Source organism: Aythya fuligula, chromosome 11 (genome assembly GCF_009819795.1).
Source record: "Aythya fuligula isolate bAytFul2 chromosome 11, bAytFul2.pri, whole genome shotgun sequence".
NCBI lineage: Eukaryota > Metazoa > Chordata > Aves > Anseriformes > Anatidae > Aythya > Aythya fuligula.
In genome coordinates, this window is record NC_045569.1 from 10887971 (window position 1) to 10914455 (window position 26485).

The following is a 26485-nucleotide window of genomic DNA, read 5'->3' on the forward strand; positions in this document are numbered from 1 at the left end:
ACCAAGGAACGCTGGCCACATGTGCGCCGATGACAGGGCTGGACTACTTTGAAGAAAACAGTGCTGGATTCAGGGTACAAATCCTTGCTCTCTGCTCTTTGCCATTTGGTGAGATCCCTCTGGGCCCTTCTTGTCATCCTACCATCATACCCTTGATGGAGCTACCCAGATGGTTTGCAACCCTACTCTGCATTTTGCTTTGGCTCCTCTGCAGCAGGATGCCCTGCTCCCTGGAAATCATTTTCAAGACAACAGGGGTGCCAAGCACTGGACACCCACTTCTGAAGCTGTCTCAGCATTTGGATTAATTGGGTTTAACTTGTTCAGGTCAGATTTAGGTGGCCATATCAGGATGAGAGAGGCTTCCATGGAGGTGCATGAGGGGAGTGGCAATGGTGTTTAGAAGATGAAGATCATTTTTGCATCCTGATGACAAGCTGGTTTCCTTTCTGCCCCTTTCTCCCTCCTCTTCATTGCCTGGTTTCTTGGTCTCCCATGGAAGAGGGGTCTCAAAACACTGCAGAGGAAGGAGCAGACCAACCTGAGGCCTGACACCTTTGCTGAGGATGGAGAGCCAGTCCTATGCAACTGAGCATGACAGGGAGCAGTTCGCTAAGCCTGGGACGCTAATGACACCAAGTGGTAGTAGTGAACCTTCAGCCACATAGCTCTGAGCCAGCTCCTCCTCACGGGGCAGTCCCACAACTGAATAGAAACAAATGTCAGGGGTGACAGTGGCTTATCACCTTTTTTCTTCTCTCATTTCACACCCTTTTCCCACCTCTGCAGTCATGCCATGGCCACAGGGGTGGGGGAAGTCCAGGACACCTTCTATGAGCACTTTGCAGACACCCATCCTCTGAACTGCCTCTGATGCTGAGGGTCTGTGTGGGTTGGGGGCATCCCAGGGACCTGTCAAGTCAGTGGCCGCATTACACCTCTGCTCGTGGTGTGCAGAAGCAGCCAGCACTGCTCTGAGCAGGATCTGGACAACACTGAGGCACAAGAGCCTGGAGAGCAGGAGTCCAAGCTGCAACATGGAGGTGTGGCAAGGGGAGCAAATGCAAAGCTGAAAAAACTGAAAATAGTAATAGTAAAATGCTATTTTCCCTAGCCTAGGTGTAAGGGCTTAGCCCTGGAAAGTGATGACCTTGTAAGTGATGGGAACTTACACAGCTAAGTGGTGGAGCAGCAGGCCCAGTACTGGGCTATGCAGCCTTCATCCCCAGAGTTTTCAAGACCCAACAAGACAAAGCCCTGAGCAACCTGCTCTGACCCCAGAGCTGGCCCTCCTTTGAGCAGGTGGCTGGACTAGAGACCTGCTCAGGTCCTCACCAGCCCAAATTATCCTGTGCTCCTAGGATGGTGCCCAAGGCAGGCTTCTTTCTGTGCAACACAGGGCTCTGTGGGGCCAACACAGCTCCAGTGGTCTTACATGGCAGCTCAACGTGGCCTGGATCTCTGGATCCTCTACCCAACAGAGACCTCTTGTGTCTTGACCTGCAGCCCTGGTGCACTACGTATGAAGATGTATGCATCCTCTGCCACCTCATGCTCAAGAGATGAATAGGTCTGGCAAGAAGTACCTGTTCCTTCTAGCTGATCTGCATTCAGAGAGGCTCTGCTCAGACAACCACCTTTCCTAGGTGCACAGCACCTGAATCAGTATTCAAATACTTATATTACGTTAACTGGCAATACATTAAGCTCCCCAAATAATACATTAATTTCCCCTCAATTGAGTCTGTTTTGCCTGCAATAATAATTGCTAAGTGATCAATTCATCTTTATCTTGGGGTCTGGGGCAGACAGTGGACAGACAGACAGGTAAAACAGAGAGGTTCCTGCTGGGAGAGGGAGGCTCTCACCTTGGTATCTCATGGCAGGTTTCTGCTGTGACATCCAGAAACCTGCCTACCTTCCCCTGAGCCTCCCTGGGCAAGCTGTGAGCTGCAGTCCCACTCCGTAGCACATCATGAGACAGCTGAGCATCAGGTCAGGAATCCCATAAGGCTGTCACTCCATCACACTGCCATCTGAGAGGCATCTGGTCTGCTCCAGCGTCAAACACGATAAGCTATGTCATTATTTTTCCTTGCTCATAATTAGCTTATAAGACAAGGCTTTGATACAGCTAACGGTAGGCAAGCTGGGGGTCACCCACATCCCAGCACACAGCAACGAGCTTGGGGAAAAAAATAAAAAATTAACTGAAGAAAGGTGCCTCCCAGAAAACATCTCCCTCAAGTACAAAATACCCTACTGTTGGGGTGTTTGATGGGGAGCTCCAAGTTTTGGAGACAATGCTGGGGGCAAACCAGTTATAGGACATTTGGTTTTCACCTGCCAAAACCAACCTTGAAATAGCTGAGAGAACTCCAACAGCTCAAAAGCAGGGCTGTAAGTGGGAGAAAAGATGCTCTTTTATTGGTCTAAAACCTGTATTTGGTGTGCATTTGCTGGCAGGCTCATTTTCTGCAAACATGATCAGTGCAAATGCACCTGGACTGGTTGCACCCACAACAGGCTCCAAACCCCAAGACTGAAGATTCCTGCCATGGCTTTCCCCTCCCTCTGCACACATCAGCACATGCCCAGGGTGGCTAGGAACGCTCATGATGAGAAGCTGCTCACAGCCTGCACTCTGAAGGACAGCAGAGGAACATAGTAAACCCTGGGGTTCTGCTCCAACCAGAAATCACCGTGATATAGGCAAAATGCTTTTTTGTTTTCACAGGAACATGCTAATAATTTCTCCAGCAAGGAGGGTTTATAGGGTGCTTCAGTAGCACAGTGCTGTAAAAACTTACCCACGCTCACACTTTTATCCAACAGCAGTGAGCATATCCTTTTGCCTTCTGGTTGCTGAGATCCAGGAGCCTCCCTCCATTCCCCATTCTTCCTTCACAAGCCATGGGGTCAACCTTTCCACCCCCAAATAAAGTCTAAGCTGCTGTTTGCAAAGAGCTAATTTTATTTGCAGGGTCACATCAGATATCAAGAAAGCAGAAAACATACAGGAAATATACAGGGTGGCTCTGCTTTTCATACAAGCAATCACTATTAACAGTATTACAGAAAGAATAAATAAAAAGTGATGTTGCTACAGTAACCCACAAGGATTATGATCTCCTCCGTTTGCCGTGCATGGCCAAGCCTACAGACTCCATCCTCCACTGCTCTGCTCCTTCAGTTTGAAAAATACTTCTCCAGCACCTTTGTCAAAAGCCCGGTCTCCTGCAAGAAAAGGTACAATAGTGAGCAACTGGTCCCATATGCAGCCCTCGTTGGCATCAACTGCCTGGGCAGCATGGGGCTTAGCAGCTGGATCACAGCTGACATCGGAGGTGAGCTGTGCTGACGCTGAGACAATCACTGCTGTGTTGGGTTTCATGGATGAGAGCAGCCGCAGGGCCCAATCCAGCAGGGAGCTACATGAGAAGGCAAAAAAACACACAAAACACAGCAGAGAGAAGTTGTAGATGGATTTTTGAGGGATTGCATGCTGCCCAGAGCTACACAGAGCAGCATTTGTTTTCCACCCAGAGGAGCTCTCCCCCTACCCTGGAGTCATCTCATTCCACACACGGGTCTCACCGTGGTTGCCTCCAGAAGAAATATTGCCGTGCACACAAGGAGATGCCAGCCCTTCCCACCCCCACTGAGGATCCTCCCCTCCCAAAGATTTGTCACACATAGCACTGGGGCAGCACCAGGACCCCCCTGAGCACAAGCCTTGCCTATTGCATGTAGTTGAAAAGATTTAAAAAAATATATATATTGTTTGCAAGCCCCTTCTGCTCTGTGAGACTTCTTGCATCACTAACCATGAAATACATGCTCCTGCTTTGGGAAGGGACATCGTGGGATAAATCCCACTGGCAACAGGTAGGAAAAACAAAAATACTAAGCCCTGGGACTTGTTTAATGTTTAGAGGAGCCCCACAGAAAGGAAGAGCCATTCTGCGAATGATTAGCAACAGCCTCAGGAAGGGAAAGGTCCACTTGTTTTTTCATTAAGTCTGCATTCCCTTGACAGCTATCCTGCTACAAAGGACAGCTTGTGCTGGAGCAGCAGAGCAACACGTAGCACGTCAGTTCTTGTCCTGCTGACCAGCAGGTCCCAGTGAAGGTGGAAGCATCTTGGCTTTTCTAAACCATGTCAAGATGGAAATGACAAACCCCAAGTAGAGGGCACATGGAGAGTTTCACAACAAAAAGCTCTTAAGCATCGTCTTAGGCAGGCAGCAAGCACTGCCCGCAGATCAGTTCAGGCACACACTGGCTGCTGACGCCAGGTGTCCAACAACAGCCAGAGTGAGGGAGAAAGCAGTAAGTGGCAGAAATTTGCACTGGCAATGTGTCACCCACAGGAGCAAGAAGTATAGTCCCACAGAAAAGTGTAACAAGTGCAGTGCTCAAAGGCACCAAGGAGAAGTAACATCAACCAGCAGCTCTGAGGCAAGGACACCCCAGAGGGTGAGAAGGCAGGAGGAAGGCAGGAACTGAGTCCAGTGAGGTGCTCAGAGGTGGTCGAAAGACACAACCAAGTGTAACGCCTGCAAAGAGCAGGGTCCCTGCTGCCACCAGGATGGCTGGTACCCACCAGGTCAAGGCAGGAGAGGCAAGAGGTTCTGGGAAGAAACTGTGAGGGACAGGAGCCAGCAGCACACCAGGCACCTAAGCTGCAACACCACCTCTCACACAGCCACCAGAGGCATCAGAGCAATGAGGCAGACAGCTGGCAAGTGCCTGCTTCATGGAGAGCCAAATTGCTCTCCAGCAATGGAGCTTCGACACCCAGATCACACACCAAAGGTGAATGTTTAACAGTGGGTGCTAACCCTGGCCAGGACCTGCTTTTGAGCACTGAGAATGAGCACGGCCATAGCTGGCAGAGCACAGGCACCCCCAGCTGGCAGCCTAAGCCACAGGACCACTGTTTGAGGAAACATCCACCCAAGTGCATCCGTGACAGAGCAGTGACGGCACGACTTACCTACATGGAGGAGATCCACGAGGATCACACATCCAGCTCTCACATCTCATTTAGCTAATGCAGCAAATACCCTCCACCTCCTCAAAGGCTCCCCAAGGCTGGTTGACGAAAAGTCCAGGATCTGCAGAGCTTTCTCCTCCCTTGCAGCTGCATCTAAGGAGCACAAGCTGTGACACCGCAGTGGACAGCACAATGTGAGGAGAGCAGGATGTCTTCGGCCACATCCAGCTTCTATCCCTCTCTATCCCACTGGGGCTAGTTCCCTAGGAGAGCCTCAGTTTACCTTAATCTGAAGGAATCAAGTCAGGAAGATGCTCAAATAAACCATTCAGGCTGACCTTCCTGCAGCTCTGCTCCACTTGTGCCTTCCCTACAAAAAAGGAAATAGGAGCAAGCACTGCCTAAACCTGGATGACAGAAGCAGCTTTACCTGTATTCACTGTTACTGGATAAGCTCCTCAAGCAAGCAGCTCAGTGGTACAGCACACACAGGACCCACCTAAGTGGATTTCATCCCTTCAAGGCTCTCCATTACTTCCTGCTGTGAATAGAAATGGCAAGACACCAGGGAAGCATACACGAGACAGCAAATGGGCAGAACCACATGGACCAAGCAATTCCATCTCCATGTTTTAAGAGAGGATCTGGGCTCGCTTTGCTCCCAGTGGCTTAATTTTCCACTAGGAGTTGGGTGAGCTCTCAGGCAAAAGCCACACCAAGGAGCTAAAAGAGCAGAATTAGGACCTGCTGACATAGCTGATGGAGCTTCCGCTGCAGACAGAGCACTTGCCTGCTGCCCGATACCCACTCTGTGGCAGAATAGTTCACACCTTCCCTCTGCAAACCAAGCTAACAACACTACATGCCCCTTCTGTAATGAGGCATCCTGAGCACAGCAACACAACCACCCCAGAAGGGGGAATCAGAAGCCCAAGACCTCTCTGTAGGGCAGACTTTTCCCTGTAAATACAAAGCCATGTCCCTCTTCGCCTTTCTCTACAGAAAGCAAGGGGAGGCAGGATTTCCAGGTCCTTGCGGTGGCTGGGTAAGGAGAATTATTTCTTTATGAGAGCCGCAGTAGCCAGCTGTCCTCCTCTGCATCTAGGAGGACCCAGATGCTCATTAACAACCCCTGGGCTGGAGATCATGACATCCCCTCCTGCCCAGCTTCACATCCTTCCCAAACATTTGGGACCACTAGCCGCTGTCCAGCTGGACGCAAGCCTTGACAGATTTATCTGCTCCTTTGTGGCTGCTCTAGGGAAGTAATTTAAGGCAGGTTAAAGGGAGCAAGAGGGGAAATAAACCTATAGCAGCTGTACAGGTGTTCCCAGCAAGGCTGGCTGTTGCAGATTAACATCACGACCACCTCCCTGCTCTGGGCATCTCCTTCCATATTAGTCAATATTCACCTGATCAGCGAGGTCATATTTTCCTTGGTTCTCATCCAAAAGTCTTTCTTGCAAGAGGATTTTCAGGAGCTCGCGGGTGAGCAGTTCCATCATGTCCTCCAGCAAGGCTCTGAGCGAGGGACCAAAAACCATCGGCACTGCGGGCTCTTCGGGTGACTCCAGGCGCGGGGTGCCCGTGACGCTCTTCTTCCCCATGAAGTGTCCTGCAACACAACGCACTTGTGTGGCTACACAAAGGGCTGGAGAGCGTCAGAGACTCCGGCTGAATGACATTAAGCTGTTATTTGCTACCGCATGCTGACACCCCTCTGTGAGATGCACCAAGCAACCCTAATGTCTAAAACAGCTGGATACAATGCAGAGAAACACGGAGATCCCAGGTCCTCGTTCCACACCAGACCTCAGGGGATTGAAATTACCACCCCCAGGAGATGTCACCTGCTTCACCAGGGAGCATCACCTCCGCCCTCAGGCTCTCCAGCCACCTTCTGTGGGCATGGACCAGATGTCCCATGCCACCACCTCAAATGACAGCGCGACCAGAGAGCCCCCAAAACCTCCTCGTGGACGGGAACCACCCCGGGACCCCCCCCTGCACACCGCAGCCCCGCTCCCGACCCCTCACCCCCACCCCCAGCCGCTCTGCCCCAGGGGGACCCGCGCTACCTGTGGCCCAGAGGTTGCCGCGGGGGTTGACCTTGATCTTGGCCGCCTGGCTGCGGTGCTCGGCGAAGTCGAGGTGCACGGCGGGCCCCAGCGCGGCTCCGCACAGCAGCAGCAGGAGGCAGCGCAGCGCCGCCATGGCCGCCTCGGCGGGACCCGCTCCCGCCTGGCGCCTCCGCTGCCGCCGCCCCGGTTTATATACCACGGGGGGCGTGGCCTCGCCGAGCCACGCCCCCTCCACCCCAGCGCGTGGGCTTCTCGCCACGCCCACCCCAACCGTTGGGCTCCTCGCGCTCCCCCCTCAGCCGCCCGCTTCCCGCCCTCGGCGTCCCCTCAGCGGGGCGGCCCCTGCGGAGACAGATCCCAGTTCCGCTGCTCAGCCTGTTACAACTAAAGTAGCGGCAGAAGACCTGATGCGTCTCAACAAACTGAGCTCCGAGTTTCCAATCGTTATCCCTACATGTCCACATGTTTTCAAATCCCTATGCCCTGTCCCTGCTTCCACCTTCCACATATAGCCTGCAGACGTTGGAGCTCAGTCACAAGCTCCCAGCTTAGCCAAGACATCTCCCAGTATGTTTTTACCTGGTTATTGGGATGGCTTTGGAAGGTTCTGTCTTTAAACCTACCAGCTCTCCTGAGTGCCTTTACCCTTTTGGTCTGTGGCCTCCTATGGGAAGCAGATCTGTTTCCCAAAGCAAAGGGTGGCTGCTTGCCTTTTTAAGTCACTTCAGGATCTTGAAGACCTTAGCACCACAGCCACACCTGCCATAAATTATCACATTCCCCCCAAAATTTGTCTTTTTTGCATGAATAGGATAGAGTTGTGCATACCCAGCAACACCATGGATGAGGTTGTGCACACCCTGCCATGCCAGGAGCTGTGACAGTAAGGGCCTGAAGCAGTGACTGCTGAATACAGTGAAATCCACGTAAAACTTGGTCAAACAGGACCCTGAGACACAGACTGTGCTTGGTTTCCTCTGCAACCCACAGGGATTTTAAGGATCCTCCAGGTTCCTCACTCACACCGAGGTGTTCCCAGTGAATAGCAAGGTGCAAGAGCAACCTGTAAGAGCAAAGATAAGTTACAGTGCCCAGAGAACTCACCTGGCATGCTGAATTTTGAATTATTCCTCTTCTGTGCAGCACACAGAGACCAGCGCCAGGGAGCAAAACGTCTGAAGGGATGGGGCTGAGCAGGACCCGTTAGACCCCTGAGGCCCAGTCCCACCAAGAGGGAAGCAATGCAGGCAGAGATGGCCACCAGGTTCGGACAAGAGCTCAGATCATCAGGCAGGTTCACAGCAAGGACACAAGTCTCAGGTCAACCTAGCAATAAGGCAGGGCTGAGATCAAGCCCAGAAGTCAGTCCATGGCCAGGCACTGCTGAGCTGGAGGTCAGCACCCCCACTACATAGCTTAAGGAGAGAATGAAGACCCAGGGCTGAGCTTAAATCAGTTCCTGGGGCCATGAGCCCAGGTGGGACCCATTAACATCTATCAGTGCCCTCAGGCAAAAAACCCACTACAGTCCCCTGAGAGATTCTGCCAAATTTGCAGCTTCACCACTTTGCAGGGAGGTGCTGGCTTGTGGGGGAGGAGATGCCTGAGATGACCCAGTTCTCCTGGGAGGTGGCACAGGGGAGGCTTATTAGCAATGCCCTTCTCGGGTTTTACTGCTGCTAAAGAGAAAAGGTCTTGGGGAGATTCATTCCTCTGCCACAGCAGGGGGTAGAGAGAAAACTGCAAATGTAGTTTTAATGTTACAAGAAGAAAAAATAAATAAATAAACAAATGATATGAAATATTCCTGCACAAGGAATATTTCTCCTTCTCAATTGTGTGCATGTCCCAGGATGCCAGCTGGCTGGTCAGGAGGTGCAGGTTTCCCCAGAGGTGGCTTTGCTGTCCTTGTGGGCTCCCTTTCTGTCGGGGAGGTGTGCCGTGCTGAAGGGCCAGCAGGCCAGCTGGGAGACATGCCCTGCTTGTGGGTCCCATGCCAGTGTTGCTGGAGGCCCTGGGCAGCAGCAGGAATCTCGTGCCTCTTTCTCTCCATGCTCCTTCCCTGACCCTTTGCAGCCAGAGATCTCTGGATGTTCTCCTCTGCCAGGTGAGCTGAGGGAAGAGCCAAAAAGCCCTCAGTCTGCTCTCCTGGTGTAGCCAGGTGGCTGTGCCCACAGCTTTGGCTCTGCTGTCCCATGTCACTCCTCAGAAGCCTTGTGGGAAGCTTTCACTAGCATTTGGGCTGCCTGGGGTGATGTGATCCCTGTGATCCCACCCTGGTCTGATTTTAACTGGATACAGTACCAGAACTGACACAGAACTTTCCTCTGTTTTAACCAGCAGCTGCATGCTGTTAGCTGCTGTGTCACTGCACGCGAGCAGCAGCGGGTTAGAGCGAGATGAGGAGATACCTGTAGGATTACGGAGGATGAAGCCAGGGATGAAGTGATGCCAATTACAGAGAGGGCAGAGAAACAAGTCGTGGGCAATTACAGCACCTACCCAAGTGTGACGGGGTTAAGTCCTGCTCCTGCAGGGCAGCGCAGTGCTCCTGGGAGATTAACTGGGAGGGGAAGGCAGCCTGAGGGACAGGGACTGTCACCTGCCAAGCAGCAGGAATCAGCACAGCATTTCAAACAGGGTGAAGGCTTTTGTTCTGATCTGATTTTAACTCGATGCACAACTGAACTGACACGGATCTTTCCTCTTTTTCAGCCTGCATCTGCAGGTGTTATCTCAGCCAGGGTGTGAGAGGAGGAATGGATATTTCTGATCCCCACGCTACTGAGGAGGGACTGCAAGGCACGACATTTCTAGCCAGGCTTGGGAAAGGCTGGGAAAAGGAAAGTCGGGGAACAGCTGCTCAGGGGCTTGGTGCAGGCTGGACGTGGGAGTATGATTCGTGGCAGCATGGCGACCCAAACCCCTGTCCCCAGCCACCAGCCTGCTGCGGTTTGTGATACATTTTCTGCTGCTGCCTTCCTTCAGCTTTAGCGGGCAGAGCTGGGCTCCCCAGGGGCTGCACACCTCCCCGCTGCGCAGAGAGGCAGCCGCTGCTTGGTGGCAGTGGGGGCTGGAGACTGCCGATGCGACAGCTTTCATCTGGGCCCTGCTGGGACCTCCAGCACTTGGGCAGGAATTGTCACCCCAGTGCTCCTCCGTGGCTTGCTCTCTGCAACTCAACAGTTCACTTTACCAACTGCTACCAGCCGCCAAAGAAATCTTCCCAGCTAATATATTAAAAAAAAGGCAGTACAAATTCTATTTTAGAAATTGATTTTGCCAGCAAAGGTCACCACACTGGCTTCCGCAGGTGGTTGCCTGTCAGCCACCAGCTTCCTGCAAGTGCCTTGCAATGGAGCCGGGGTGGACAGAGGTGACTCAGCATACGCTGGACTTCTGATAGATGGCTTTGTCCGTGAGGCAGTGTGTCTGCAGAGATCTCACCATCCCCTTTCCCAGCAGGATTAACCCCTGGGACAGGGCTGGAGCCACCTCTCTGCAGCCTTACATGGACCCACAACCTCCAGGAGCTGTTCCGTCTCACCCAAAGCAGCCTAAAGGCTCTAAAGATCCTTCAGCTTGCGCCGTTGGCTCCCTCTGATGCCTCCAGTTGGAGGAAACAGAGATGGTCTGTTTTGCTCTCTATTTTTCCCTAATGATTCTCACTTGTGATTTATTTTCTCGATGGCTACTGACCACTGAAATGACATTTTCATAGCACAGTCTGTTACAACCCCAGCGTTCCAGATGGTAACACTTAACTCAGAACCCGTTGTTTTATAAATAGAGTTAAAATTATTTTTTCCCCCTGTGCACCATTTTATATTTATGTACATTTGAATTTCATCTTTTTTATTGCCCAGTCTCTTCGCACAGTTGGCCTTCATCCACACAACCCTGAAAAACTTTGTATCAGCACCGAACTTCAATATTTGCCTTCTTTTGCAGATCATTTTTGAATATGCTGAGCGCAGTCCCTGCACAGCTCCCTGATGTTTTCTGCTACAGAAACAGATTGTTTCCTCCTACCTTTTGTTTCTTACCTTTTAGCAAACGATTTCTCCCTCTAAAGACCTGCCCTCCTATTCCAGGTCTGCTTCCTTTCTTTAGGAGCCTCTGCTGATGAACTTTGCCAAACACCTTTGAGAAATACAGGTGGATGATCCCAGTGGGCTCACTTGCCCACACACCTCCTGAATCCTTCAATGAGCTCCAAGCTTACTCTGACAAGAAGTCCTACTTCTTCCCAGCCCACAGATCTGGTTTATAGCCTGCAGATCCCTGTGGCTCCAGCCCAGCCATCTCTCTGTCCCCTGGTGCCATGGTGGGTTTTACAGGACAGGTATTTGCCACAGCTAATAGCTTGATGCTTTCAGGTTTGTGTCGCGTCTGGGTCTTTGTTTGACTGTGTCCCAGGCCTGGGTCTTTGTTGTTATTCTCTCAATCACTGATTTCTTCTGCAGGTTCTTATACTGCTGGTGTCCAGAAGCTGATGGCAGCACAGTACACCTGGGGTGTCCCCTTCCTTATCAAAGAGCAATGTTTGTCTATGTAGGGCTGATGTGAGTACTAACAGACCTGTGAAACAGGCACTAGTGAAAAATCCTGCAGATGCACCAAAGACAAAGCAAGTTTTCGCCAGGGAAAGCACAGCTACCTTCCCATAGCTATGTAAAACAAGCGTATCCAAAAACTGCACAGCTAAGAAGGCCTTGCTAACACTGAGCTAAGATCGGGCAAACTTAATAGACCAATCTGGAAATGCCATGGTTCGTAGGGTTTAAAGCAAGGTCCATTTTGTGTCTTCGCTATTGAATTACACTTTGATACTTTGGCATTGACTAATGCATCTCCCAGTGAGGTGGCCAGTCTGGCCTGGGAGGGACTCTGAGCTGGAGAGCTCCAGAAACACAGCGCAGATGCTCCCAGGCCCTGCAAATATCTACTGGGCAGGCAAATGCATACTCAAAACCGATGGCTCTAATAAAAAACAAAGAGTAAAGGCCTCAAATCCTGCTATATGTCTCTCTCAGAGCTCCTGGTGCCAATAAAACCCTTAGCAGCAGCGACATTCTTTCAGCTTCCTCTTCAATGCTTCTCCAAAGCCAGGTCAAATTTAAAGTCCTGTCATATGCCCGAGGGTCTGTTTTGATGCATTTGTCTCTTATTTACAAAAGATTAAATCCCTCTGTTACATTCATTCTTCCACAGGCAACAACTGTTGTTTATAAAAGATAAATCTTGAAATCTTGCACATCTTGTTTTCAACTCTTTTTCAATTTTCATTTAAGCAGTAAATGAGTTGTGGTTTTCCCTGAGGTTTCCCACTCACTCCACACCCACTGGACATGGTACAAATAACGGCTTTGCAAGAAGACTTAGAAGAAAATCTTGTTTTCTTGCAGGCAAATCCAGGCCTAGCTCAGAAGTGTCCCAACCAGAATTACGTGGCAGAAGGCTGACATCCCTGTTTGAGTGAAGTGAGGCTTAGAGAAATTAAATTGAAGTTCATTTTCTCTGCATTATTTTTACTTTTGTCTCTCTGGAAACTAAAGCCCTGCAAGGCTGGTTTCTATAGGAGAATGAGAGATTGGAGAGGAAAAGCGATAGCAAGATACTCAGCAGAAAGTGCTCCAGGAAGTGCTTTTAAATTATTAAAGAGAATGAGCAGAAAAGTCAAGAGATGAGGAGCTCGGCAGAGAGAGCAAGAGGTAGTGAGTGTGTCTGTGCAGTCCTGGACCACAGGGGGTAATCTGTCCCTAATTAGGCAGCTGTCTGTGCAGAGATTTGATTTCCCCCAAGGTTTAGGGAGCTCTGCTAGATCAAGCATTCAGAAGACCTGCTGGAATTGAACACGTGCATGAACTGCCCTGTGAGCGGGACAGCTTCCACTGCTAACACACGATGTGCTCAGCCAGCAGGACCCACAGGCAGGCTGCGCACCGTGGTGAGATGGGACTGTGCACGAAGGAGCATTTGTTGCAGGACCTGAGGGGCAAGTGGGGCCAAGGACACAGCACCAGCAAAGCCACACGAGGGGCTCCTCATGGCTGGGCAGGCTACCAACAGTGGTGCAGCCACCTGGCTGTGGCTAAGGAGATCCAACAAGATCTGCCTTGCTCCTTCCCACACACTGACTCTGGATCTGCTGTTTTCTGGTGGGTGAGCAAGCAGAGTGGCTGCGTGCCTAGGGCAGAAGGGACGGAAGTATTGCAAGGGAGGGCAGAAGGTAAAGGAGGCAGGAAGCTATTAAATTGGCCCAAGACGCAATGTAGGTGCTGTTTCTCTTTTCCCAGCAGCCGGAGCTGAGACATGCGGACCAGTCATCTACTACACATCAGCCAGCACCAGGATCTGCTGACACGGATGGGAACCGAAGGCTGTGCCTGTCTGGCATCACCCAGGCGCACCTGGCAGTCAGAGGACTGGAACCAGGACATTCCTCATCTGATTCAGCCACTGAGTCACCCACACCGTGTGGGTCTTCAGCTGGGGAGATGGACACATCTGCTCTGCGTTGGCACAGGAGCTACCTCTGAGTGACGAGCTCTGCCTAAGCCACCTCTCCTCACTTGGCACCTCTGCTTAGCCTGTCCCAGGAGCTGCACGGTGAGTTTGTGGTCACGCATTTCTCTAGCAGGAAGCTGTCTTCTAACCGTACACAAACAAGGCATTGCCTTGCAGTCTTCTCTGAAGAAATAAGGTTGACCTCTTCTGGTTATAAAGGCAGTAAAACCACCATGAGATCACCAGGTCTTTCTAAAGAAAGCACGCAACCGATCACTACAAATCCAACCTCTAGAATCGCCCTGCTAAGCAATACGCAATGGCAGATCTAGATGAAAACAGGGCAAAGCTGATCACTGCTTAACCAACAACTGTGCATTCAAGCATCATAAACCTACAAAGACAGCCTTTGTCTCCAGGAGCTTCAATTTTCAGCATGTTACTCCTTACAGCTCACTTCCCATCCATCATGCTTTCGCTTAAGCATTCAGCTTTGATTTGAAAAAAGAGTTCACCAACTGAATTCTAGCAGTGATCAAAAACACTCCAGCACTGCTTTGTTCTGATGAGGCAGCTCCTGCCCATGAAGGAATCTGTACATTGCAGACCTGTGCCCTGAACTGCGGATGTGAAGGAGCAGTAATTAGGCAATGACATTGTCTACCAGAAAACCTGCTCTGTTTGGCTGTAACCACAACAGAGCCTCTGGCAGTCTTAGACCTGGTGGATTTTTTTTTTTATTATTATTATTATTTTTTTTTTTTTTTGTCTTTATACACCAGACCTTTCAACACCCACATACTTTACAAACAAATCCTATTCCTGCTGTGACACAAAGGTCTCCGTGTTTCCTAAGCCACCTTGAGATCCTTAAGTCTCAAAGGCTTTGCTGCAACTGGCCAGGCAGCTTCACCTTTAAAAGAAGAATAAAACTGAAATAAAACACAAAGACACAGCAAGTCCTAGCAGCAAAACCCCTGGCTCTGTAGGAGCACAACAGCACTCACCAGACATTACAGCATTAGCACCCAGCTGAACCAGAGATCCTGCACGCTCCGTAGCTTTTCTGCTCAGCAAAGCAGAATAAGAGATGGGGACAGAGCCAGCAGCAACTCTTTGTCATCCTGCCCCCACGTTCCCAGTTTCCAGCCTGTGCAGGCTCGTTCCCGGCACCTTCCCTTCTCACAGCGGCAGGAGAGGCATTACACGGATGCGGGATGTGATGTGGGAGGCAGTGCGGGAGCTGGTGGGAGTTCGAGCTGTGAGTGGATTAACTGCTTATTTATCCTCGCTCTAATTAGAGTCAACACTTCATTTTATGACTGCAGATAACACAGAACCACATTGTCAGCTACGCTGAGCTGAAAACAGGCAGAACAGGGGCCAGAGGAGTAATTTCCCAAATGGCCCCCACAAGCACTGAAGCTGGGGACTGCAGTGGGAAATACTCCACCCTTACCCCAGCCACCCTGAGTGTTTGAAAATCTCCCTGCTCAATTACACCGTGTGGCAACATGTGAGAGCAAGGCTGGGAAAGGCACACCTTCCTGCGAGAGCCTGAGCATGGCCTTGCGCCCACATTTGCAAGGAGCACGTCCTCAGCCACACTGACTGCTGACACCTGCTGCCAGCAGCCCGCATCGCCAGCGGGGTGACCATGCCATGAGCAGGACAGGTGCATTGGTATTGCCAAACAACTGAAGTGACCACCTATCTCTCGGAGCTGGGGTTCTTTCAGAGCTAACCCTTACATCCTCTACAATCAGAATTCCTTTGCATTTTAGCTTTTTTGTTATTGTTGTTGTTAAATTCTCAGTGACAGTAACACAACTGCTCCTGTGTGCTCAGGTTCTTGCAAAAGGTGTGAAAGTGAGAGGACTCAGGGAACAGCACCTGCAGCACTTTCAGCAGGCTTTCGCTGAGAGGTGTTGATTAGCAGACTTCAGAAAAGCTTGACTCCGTCCTTCATATGATACCAAGTTAAAACAATTTCTGCACAAAGCAATTCAAGCCAAAGGCAAACTGGGGAACAGAGCCTCAGCTTCAACGCTACCTGCAAATGCAGAAACATTGCTCCAAGTCCTCAGGAAGGTGCTCAGCAGCCCTCAGAGAGAGATTTTATGTTCCCTCACTGCTGCCTGGGTTTGACTTTGACAAAACATTCCCTCCCTCACTCCAGCATCTTGGACAAACTGCGTCCGAACTGTCTTCTCAAGGACTCCAATGCTGGAGTGGCAGATATAGATTTTTATTACTGGGTAACGTTAAGTTAGAAAAAACAAAGAGCCACAAGGCCCAAGGCTCAGTGCTAGTGGCTGGACCTTTTTGTAGACTCTTAGCACTGTCCCAAATATAAGATACTTCCTTGCTGCAGCCTACCCAGGGAACAAACCACGTGGTTAAACCAACTGTCTCTACTCATTTTGGGATACCACAGGTCAGCACAGCTACCGAGTGTTAAACAAATGGCCCCGTGGTCGTGGCTAACAGCACAATCCACCCCTAGAGGTGGCACAAGCCTAGCAAGCTACGTATGCAGGAATCTGAAAACAGACCATAAATGCCCTGTTGGGTTTTGTCCTTAACCTTCCTGACTGCTTTTACCCTACACAAGCTGTGTGTGTGACAGCAGTAATCATCTTCAGTGATCCCTGTTGCTGTGCAATCCTAGAGCAGTCATGAAGAAGGGGAAATAGAGGATGCGGTGAAATGCACCTGAAGTAAAACCAGCTTTGAACTCTCAGCAGGTTTTGTAAGATCGAAAAGAGAGCTGTTGATCCAGGGAGAGCACAAGTGGGGAGGAGACAGGCTTCTGCTGCCAGGGGAAGCTGTCTAGCAAGGCAACCGGTAAGTAAACTGCACACAGGGTCAGACAGCCTGAGCTGGAGGCAGCAATTGCAGCACGATCCCAGTGGCTGTTCTCATGAAGAGCTGCCCTAACAAAGGGAAAGTAAAGTCTTTCCATAAGTCAGTATAGATAGCACAGAGGTAAGTTATATGGTCACACACTCCATGCCAAGCGGCACAAATTTGCTTAGAAGCAGATAAGTACTGAGCCTCTGCTTTATATCTCCTCGTCAGACTCTCCTCTGACACATCTATACAAGCAGGATCACTAACCAGACAGGGAAGCTCAGAAAACAAGCAATTGCATGTGGCAATGAGTGTTTTCTTCTTTAAAACCTCTGTGTAGTTGGGGTTCAGCCAGAAAGTAGCTTCCAGATGAGCTGTAAGACATGGCCAGCTGTGGAGACCCAAATCCTATTTCTAAAGTGTAAAAAAAAAAAAAAGCCTATTCCATCCTACTAAATCATCCCTGCTAAACAGCTATGGATATTTCCCATCACAAATCTTCTGTTACTTAGTGCTTATGCACAAAGTAATCCTTTGTCATCTTCTGCCCAAAAGACATCGCAGTCCTTAAGCAGATTATTTCAGTGTGATTTACAGGAACACAGAAAAGTTGAAGAGATCTACAGCTCAGGACTGCTTATTCTCCAAAAACAAATGAGAGGGGCAGCTGCCGATCTGTAACGAGGGGACAAGTCAGTTCACTGGGCTCTAGGAGTCAGTCTGCGATGGCAAAACCCAACCTCGCACAGGGAAGCTGGGCAATAACAACGAACATGGCGGGCTCATACTGGGCGAGATGCAAAATCTTTATTCCAGTTCTGAATTGGAAAAAAAAATCACCTCCACACATCACCATTTGACAGTTCAGTCAGCATGGGGAGAGGTCTTGCCCAGTGGAGGCACAGACTTAGAGGACACAGTCCTGTAGGCACTTGGAGAGGAAGCTCAGCTTCAAAGTACAAACACTGAACAGTTTGGCTTAAATTTTTAATATAAAAACTCACTAAAAATGCTAAAATGTGACAAACCATTGGAAATACTGTGACAAACATTTGCCCTTACGCAGTATAAAACAAAACAAACCCAAACTTGCAAGAAGCTTTGAAATGTATGTTTTCTTCTTCCTCCCGGCACATTGGACCATCACCTACTTAAAATGTTCCTCTACAAAATCCATGGCATCTTCGCTGCGTACTTCACTGCAACAGGCTACTCTCGATGGACCAGCACAAATAAACCCAGTAGAAAGAGGACTGCGTACTGCAAGAGAAAGCAGAAGAGACAAGAGTGTGCACTCACATCTAAAGATGCAGAAACAGCAGCAAACATACAGGGCAAACAGCACTCTGCACACCAAGTTCTCATGAGGTAATTTTAGCTGGGGTGGAAGAAGCGGGGAAAAGATTAAAGAACTCTTACCTTAAATTTTGGATAATCATTCATTAAGATGGTCACTATTCCAATATAGGGCACAAATCTACAAAGACAGAAATAAGAAGGAGAGTATTCAAGGTTGCACACGGAATAGGCACTGCTCTGTACAAAGGAAGTGCTTGCTGTACAAGCATGTTTTGTATAGCTAGCTGTTATGGTTAAACATCTTGGGATTCTTCCTGCCAAGCAGGAAAGCCACAGCAGCAGGCACTGAGTGGATATGCAACCCCAGTGCGTGTTTTAGCCTCTGCCTTCTTCAGCAGAGGTGCAGAAGCAGGCTGCCTTCATTCCTGCCTTATGGGGTTCTTTACCTCTACTAACATAAGTGGTGATTTTTTCCTATCAACCCTTTAGGTTCTTGGCCCTCAAGAGCTCAATGGCACCTTGAAGCAATCAGACCTATTGAGGTACTGCTGGGAAAAAGGTTATCACCAGTGCTCCCTTGCTTGCATCTTCAAACAGGCTAGCTTTCCTGAGGGCCACTGTAAAAGGAGCAGAGGCCTGGCCAAAAGGCAGGTTCCCTTGGATCGAACAAGGCAAAGTCAATCAAATTGCTCATTATGCGTGGTGTGCTGCAAGGCAATTCAACCCAGTTCAGCAGTCACCACCTGCAGCTTGTCACTGGTCCTATTTCCCCAGCTCCTTTCAACACAGTAAATCCACATCCAGGTGCCAGCAGGCTCCTAACGCCAACCACTGGAAATAAAACATGGGTGTAATAGCAGCTTGTTTTCTGAAGAGGGAGGGAGGGATAATTAGTATCAGGTTTGCAAAGAATCGATTTAAAATAAACGAACAACAGTGGACCTGCCTTGGGATGGATGGATTTGGCACAAAAACAGTTTAGCTTGTAGAAACCTTATCGACTGCTATAGCAAAGAGCAAAATCTAAACAGCCCTGAGTCAGCTATCTAATCCCAATTATTCTAATACTCTTGATGGTTAACTGAAGTGACATGCTTATGCATGATCTGGAATATGAAAAAAGCTTAATGGTGAGGGGAGGGGGTTTGGTTTGGTTATTGTTTGTTTTTGTTTTAATTTTACTGCAGTTATCAGGAAGACCAAGTTCTGTCGATATTGTGAGTACTGAAGCTCTTTTGTCTAACTGAAGGAAGGTCCTCAGGAAAAAGGACAACTCTTAGACCAAAAGGCCAACCAAGCCATGGAGATTAGAAACAGGTGGTTGTTTCCTCCTGTGAGAAGGAGGAAAGAAATACTAAGCAAGCATGCTCTCGGGCCTCCATCAACTGATGATAGCCTGTACCAATTGAGAACCTTATCTTGCACACAGGGGATTCCACATTAGAAAGTCAGATCTCACTTCCCTGGAAAGACTCTGACTTGCAAAACAATTTTGATAAAAATTCTCATCGTGCCTAAATGCCTGAGCATGCACTGCCTTTGCACTGGTGTCCATTCAACGTCAAAATCTCAGGATGCAGCTCACAGCTTGACACCTTCACTTAAACAAGCTCAGAACTGAATTACCTTCGTCTTTTAACTCTTGGTGGTACCTTTTGAAACAGTCACAAAAACCCAGCAGGGTGAGTTCAGGGAGAGCGGGATTAACAGCCGGCGTTGGGGAAGAGCAACGCAAAAAGCTGCAACTTCCTCAATTTCACTTACCCTCTTGCTCTTCCTACTACGTCCTTCTTCTCCAGCCAATGTTGCCCTCGTTTGTACAGCCCTCTGTCATCAACAGCATTATTGTCTCCCTTTGTCAAAAATTTGATGTCACCGTTTTGCCTAGCAAAGATAAGATGGACAGATAAATCAGAGAAAAAGAACTTTTCAAGAGCTGCTTTAGAACAAGCATGTTGAGACTAACATAAAGATATTAAAGCAATTGTGTTCTTGATGTTTGAGCAGGATGAAAGACGGAAACTCTTGAGCGCAGAGGAAAGAAGATTGTTTGAGGGGAAAAAAATGCAAATGGAAGAATGAATTCTGGCCCAAGCCAAGCTTTCCTGCAGAGTTTAAGATCAGAACCAGCAGGATGAGCCATTTCTAGTGAAGGTGCAGCTATTGTCTCTCTGTTTTTGACCCCTCTCATGTTGATGCTTCTTGTGCTTTATATACATATGTTGGACTCTGGGCTCGGCACTACCACCCAAAATGTGATTCTGGCGTTCAAGGGTATAGCTCTACTCAGTAGCAGTCAGAAGCAAGCTGAAGCTTAGAAATTATTAAGAAAGGGGGACAGAACAAAACAAACAATACCATTATGATACTGTATGAACTCACGATGTGCCTGCATCTTGAATGCTCTGTGTAGTTCTGAACCCCCTACATCCTTTTCTGAAATGAAGAGGAAAACTGGCAAAGGTTCAGAAATAGTTAACGAGGTCTGGAACCATTTCCATACAAGAAGCAACAGACCAGGACTCTTCAGCCTGGAACAGACAGGACTGATGAGAGATATGATGGTAGTCCAATTTAAATGAGCAACTATCAAGCAGCTTTTCACTGCCTCTTCTGATACAACACCTAGAGGACATCAAACAAAACTCAGAGGTAACAAGTTAAAACAAGTGAGAGAAGGTGCAATGCATAACTAACGCAGTGCAAACTAAACCACGTCTCTCTGTGGTGGGATAGTTTGGATGGCAAAAAATTACATCAGTTCAAAAAGTGACTAGATATCCCACGTAAAGGAGTAAGTGGGGCCATTAATACAGATCTATCACTTCTTGCTCGAAACCATAATTTGCAGAAAGCAGGGAAATCATCACTGCACACTCTCCAGTTTTTAGTTTGTCCTTAGGTGAATTAGTTAGCTTGTCAGAAACAGGATCCAGTGGTAGACAAACCTTTGCTCTGACCCGGAAACAGCTGCTGTTATGCTCTAGCCTTACACACCATGCTTTGCATACTTCCCCAGGCATTTCCATCCTGCTTTCTGGACACCTGGCAATGCTTGTGTCGAAGCAGCAGCTTGTGCCACTGCTCAGAGATCAGCTGGCCCCTGTCATCTCCCTGTGTCACCTGAAGGCAGATGCTGAGCGGCAGCATTCCTGTTGCTTGATTCTGTCGGCTTGCTCACATAAACAACAGATCAAATACAGCATGGGAAAGCATGCAGACCTTCAGAGCTCCTACCGTTTTCATCATTTCCGAATACCAATCTGTGTTACTTGACATGAGACGCTTGGAAGGGAAAAAGAGGAGGGAAAAAAAGGACAGATCTCTCTTCAAAGCACATCTGGCTCCCAGTGTGGGAACAGCAAAAACCCTAGGAGCTTACAGATACGGTCTGGAAAAAGATGAAGATACCCAAAGGTGCAGATAATGTAGTTTCAATTCTGAAAACTAATGGTGTAGTAGCACAACATCTTACTGGAAAGGTTCAATGCTGCATCACGAACCAGTGTGAGAATCTCTCAGTAGGGCTGCTCTGCTGTCCGAAAGGTGAAGTGAAAGCTGGTCTGGCTTTCCTGCACCAAAACCACTAAGTACCTAACTTCGCAGACTCTGTGCTTAGTGATAACGAATGAACCCCATTTCACTCTGAACATGAAGAAAAGGCTAGCAAGTAAAAAAACATTTTTGCACTGAAACAGTAGTGATGTGAACTGGAACCCAAGCTGCCGCAAAATCATGGGCAACAGGGTTGTCCTGTTTACCTTCATTTTGACACCCCCATTAGCTTTCACAGAGACTTTTCAGTTTTCATACTGTCCATGACTACAGAAAGAAACTGGACTCTGTCTACTCGGAGGACATTCCTGAATTCGAAATTCTCACTGGAAAAATATTCTTCAATTAGTGAGTGAAGCAACTGATACCTTAGAGTATGAGCTGCTTTCGATGCCCAGCTTCAGGTCACAGTACTCATTTTTCAGTTTTATCTTTACTAACCCAAGGGTTTGTCTTATTTTAAAACGAAAGGAAAAATACAGGAGAATGACTTGACTTCACAACATCTAGGACTGGTACTATGGTCCTGTTACATTTTAATTAAAAAAAAAAAAGGTGATGGATACCTTAATACCTAGTGCTGAGATAAAGCCAGGCAAAAAAAAAAAAAAAAAAGGTGGTGATTATCTGGAGAGAGACTGTCACACTGCGTGTAGATTTCTGCTCCTCCTTCCCATACACTGAGAGCAGAGAGAGGACCCTGACTTTTCTCGCCTCTTCAATCATCAGCCCATGCAGCAGCACCAGAGCCCAGATGAGGCTCTGATGAGGGGAGAAGGAAAGTAGCGTTTCACCTAAAAGCGTTCCCAAGACATCTTAAAAAGTGCATGTGCAGCATTAGATACCAGATTTACTACATATAACGACCTTATTTTGATTTTTAAATTAATGGTATCAAAACCAGTACTCTGAAAAGTGACTAAACCATCGTTGCAAGTTTTGGGTGCAGAACAACTCGGTACAGCAAACAATCTGTTCTGTCAACTGGGGGAGATGTCACCCTCTCTCAGCCAAGATTTAAGCTGAACTATTCACATGCATGACGCTGTTTGAGCTCGAAATTGGGTCAGACATGTGGTCTGCACGTCCCAGTAGCTGTGGCTGCTACGAATGCTTGGGGAGAGAGAACCTCCCCATCCCATCAACCTCATCTGTCTACAGCAACCCTCAAATGCCACCTTTACATGTGATTCAGGTGATTCACTAAATCTATGAACAGATCTCTGAGCCCTGGTACAGCTCTAGTCCATCCATAATGCAGCAGGCATTTACTCAGCAGAAGCAGGTGTTGGGACACCACCCAGTTGTTGCCCTCTTCTCAGAGCTTGCTTGAATAAAGAGGGATTTGGTTCAAGGTTTGGTTTTCACCTGAATCCCTCACGGGGCTGGCTCATATCCCCCTGGACTGCCCCTGAAGGCTCACAACTGCAGAAAAAGCCTTGCATGGAAAACCAAACGGGAACGACATTGTTTTTCAGTCCTTCAGACACGCACCCTGCTAAACATTTTGAGAATGAAGAGTACACAGTGCAGCACATCTAGGAGCCCTGAGCATAGCAATGCAAAAATTCCTACAGAAACACCCTGCCCCTATACGAGAGCAGGAACCTGGACCAAAAAAGAAGCTTTGAAATAGTAGCGTATGCTACACACAAAATGCCCTTCTTCCATAAAGTTCTACCTCTACAAACAAGAGTCACTTCACACATACAAACCCAGCCACACCTAGAGGAGACAACACAGCAATTTGGGGTGGAAACCATGGCACAGGAGACATTAAGTGACACAGGGAGCTCAGGATACTAGTACAGACTCCCCAGCTTGTGAATTCTGCCAGCTGACCCTCATAAGGAAACCAGAGGCCAGATTTGGTCTGTCTGAAACTTCAATGTTACTTCCGACAGCAGGATACCTGTTACTGAACTTTCACCATTCTTTTAGCCAAGGAGATGAGGAAAAATACAATTAATTAGATAACTGCAAAAGCCAACAAATTTGGACATACTTCTCATGAATTTTCAGGACACGATGGACTATAGGAATTTCCCTTCCTTCTATCCTAAAGACCACGATTTCTCCCACTCTGATTGGATCTTCAATTCGGTTTGTTAGGAACAGGAGATCTCCTCTGTGAAACGCAGGCTCCATGCTTCCACTGCAAAAGAGAAGAGGAGCAATTGAGCAATATTTAAACACTCAGAATCAGGCTTTGGAGTTTATAGTCTTTTAAGAAAGATCTTGCAAGGTTCTTAACTTGGACTCATTAGGAAAAGAGCACTGCCAGCAGCCAGCGTTAAGAACATACCAAATAGGAAAAGCCTTCTGCTCTCTTCATAGTAACTGGGCTGACGACAAGCAGCAGCAACTCTGCCTCTGAGCAATCAGCTCGAAGTGCTACACTGGCAGTACTACAGCGATGGGTAGCATTTTAAAGTTCATTTTTTTGTACAGGTAGATACATGATCTTTGTGAGCAAAGCACTGAAAACATACAGGCATTTATATTCCCATCTGGAACAAACAGACGGGTGTGCTAAAAATTTGTTATTGTGATTCATCACTTTGCTTAACTGCCTCATCCCAGGCACTGCTATTCAAGCTATTTTTCTCCTGTCTTGTAAATGGCAATTGTTACAAAATACTTAACCTTCTTAATTCCAAATAAATAATGCAGCACAAAAGGAAACAATGAACTTTAAAGTACTGGGTGTACTTCTGTTTTATCGCAAGACAGTGCAGAAGCTGCTCTTCAGAAGATAAGATCGCATTGCTGAAGAAGGGACGTGACCTAATGGCCCCCGTCCTACTCACTGGGAGGTGCGGGGCGGAATGTCTCCCCTGAACTTCACAGATCCGTCAGGAGTGCCACCTCCTTCAATTTGTATGAGTCTTGCTAAATGGCACGCCGCAATTAACGCTGATGTAGAAACGCACCGAAAGGCCAAGGCAGCGACAGAACATGACCTGTGCAATACGCACGCGGCGCCTGACAGTGCCAGCACCCAACAGCTGCCTGAGAACTCCAGCAACGGGAATTTGTCCTAGTAAGCAGGAGGACACGAATAACAGTGGTAGTACCCACGGCATCGTGCTTTTGTGAGGCAACGTGCAACATCTGAAACACATTCACTGATGGTGGTATCCCTTATTTTCAGCCACACATGTATGAGGGCATGGCTACAGCTCACTAGAAGGCCAGGGAAAAAAATGAGCAGCCGTGAAGGGACAGATAGTGGATACTCGTGAGGATGCAACACAACACTAACAACGCTCACTGGGTATTTTAGCAGCAAGCCTGCTCCCACTCAAAGATAAACTCCTCCTCACTGTAAGAGTTTATTTCCTGGCACCTCAAAGATTTCAACCTCTTTTTACATTAATCCAGACTTGTCACACACTTCAGCTACTCGTGTAGCAACAAGAGAGGCAGGCAGGAGGTAAATGCACTGCGATGTCCTGCTGCTACAGCCTGTACCAGGGGGACTGTCAGCCACCAGTCTCGCTGAGACGTGAGCTCCACCACAAACTCCGCTTTCATACAGTGGTGATGCCCCAAGCAGTGGCTCTGTCACTGATGCCAGGCTCCCTGCTCCAAGGCCTTCTTTCCCCACGTCTGCCTTCACCCACACTGCCGCGCGTTTTTCCACAAGTTTCGGCAGAAGAGGCTGGGTGGAGCTCCTGCCATATGTCTTTGAAGTCCTCTGGTTTCTTCTGCATCTCCTTCCTGAGGGTTACCCCTGTAACACACACGTTTGCCGGCTGACAGAAGCAGAAAAGTAAGATGTTACTCTTACATCAGGCAACACGTTCTGCCTACCTCCTCCACAGAACGGCTGAGGTTGGAAGGGACTTCTGGACACCACCTGGTCCAAACCCTGCTCAAGCAGGGACACCAAGAGCAGGTCGCCCAGGTCCACATCCACGTGGGTTTGAAGATCCAAGGAGAGAGACTCCACAGCCTCTCTGGGCAACTGTGCCAGTGCTCAGTCACTCACACAGCACAGGAGTGCTTCCTGACGTTGAGAGGTCCTGACAGTGGGCACCACCAAGAAGATCCTGGCTCCAACCTCTCTGCAGCCTCCCTTTGGGTGTTACTTCTTCTCCCCTCTTAGAGAGGCTCTTGCCCAGCCAGGGCCTGGTGGCTGGGCTGCAGGCAGGGTCTGCTGCTGCCGTGTGTCTTCAGATAACATCCTCCAGGGGGGATGGAGAGCCTGGAGCACCACCACCACGCCCATGACCACAACCACGACCACCCTGAGCAGGACTATGCCCACGGCCATGGCCATGACCACCACCATGCCCACGACCATGACTGTGCCCATGACCACAACCATGAATGACCATGACTGCGACCACCACCGTGCCCATGCCCATCACCCGGACTGTGCCCACGACCACAACCACGAATGCTGGTGACTATCTCCATGGCCACGACCATCACCCCATGACCATGACCATGACCGCGACCACCACCCCCCCGCCGCCCAGGCCGCCTCCCGCAGCAGACCCGCGGCTGTACCTGAGCACCACCACGATGGGGCTCTCGCTGCCCGTCACCACCATCAGCCCCTTCCAGATCATCAGCGCGGACGAGACGATCATGCCGAAGTTCAGCACCTGGTAGTAGAGCTGGGGGAAAGGGGGAAGGGGAGGGGGCGAGAAGGGGCAGCGAGGTCAGCCCGGACCCCACCGCCGGCGCCCCCCATCCCATCCCATCCCATCCCATCCCATCCCATCCCGGCCCCGCACCTGCCGGCGGTTCATGCGGCGCACATCGTCCAAAAAGTCCAGCGACAGCATCGCCGCTGCCGCGCCGGGCCCCGCGCCCCTTCCGCTTCCCCCCGCTTCTCCCCGCCGCTTCCGATCCCGCCCCGTCGGGGGGAGGAGAGAGGGGGCGGCCCCGGGGCCTCCCCGGACGAGGCGGGGACGGGGGCGAGGCTCCCCCCGGCTCCCTCGGTCCCTCCGTCTCCCCCCCGCCGCCGCCAAGCAAGCACGGACCACTGTTGGATGCTTTTATTTGAAATACTTTGAAGTAAACATCGTAGCAAGGCACAAACGCCGCTGCGGATTAAATAGGTTATGTGATGGCTTGGGAGTGCCCCCCGCTATCGTTACTCTACGTAGGCTACCTCGTAAAACATTCCCTAGGCTAATGTACACAGTATCAAAAAATACAAAGAGTCCAAACT

At 49.3% G+C, this 26485-nt stretch overlaps 2 protein-coding genes across 2 annotated transcripts; both read right to left on the bottom strand.

Annotated features, from left to right (window-relative positions):
* Positions 1 to 2954: 2954 nt before the first annotated feature.
* Positions 2955 to 7249, bottom strand: NMB (neuromedin B). Its single transcript, XM_032194926.1, has 3 exons — positions 7078 to 7249; positions 6412 to 6614; positions 2955 to 3237 (listed from the first exon to the last, which is right to left on the bottom strand). The coding sequence occupies exons 1-3, from the start codon at positions 7211 to 7213 to the stop codon at positions 3190 to 3192; spliced, it is 387 nt and encodes a 128-aa protein (XP_032050817.1). The 5' UTR covers positions 7214 to 7249; the 3' UTR covers positions 2955 to 3189.
* Positions 7250 to 17228: 9979 nt separating this feature from the next.
* SEC11A (SEC11 homolog A, signal peptidase complex subunit) lies at positions 17229 to 26135 on the bottom strand. The gene is made up of 6 exons (XM_032195289.1): positions 26046 to 26135; positions 25816 to 25925; positions 23303 to 23452; positions 19507 to 19626; positions 17863 to 17920; positions 17229 to 17703 (listed from the first exon to the last, which is right to left on the bottom strand). Exons 1-6 carry the CDS (start codon positions 26094 to 26096, stop codon positions 17653 to 17655), a joined length of 540 nt encoding a protein of 179 aa, XP_032051180.1. The 5' UTR covers positions 26097 to 26135; the 3' UTR covers positions 17229 to 17652.
* Positions 26136 to 26485: the final 350 nt, after the last annotated feature.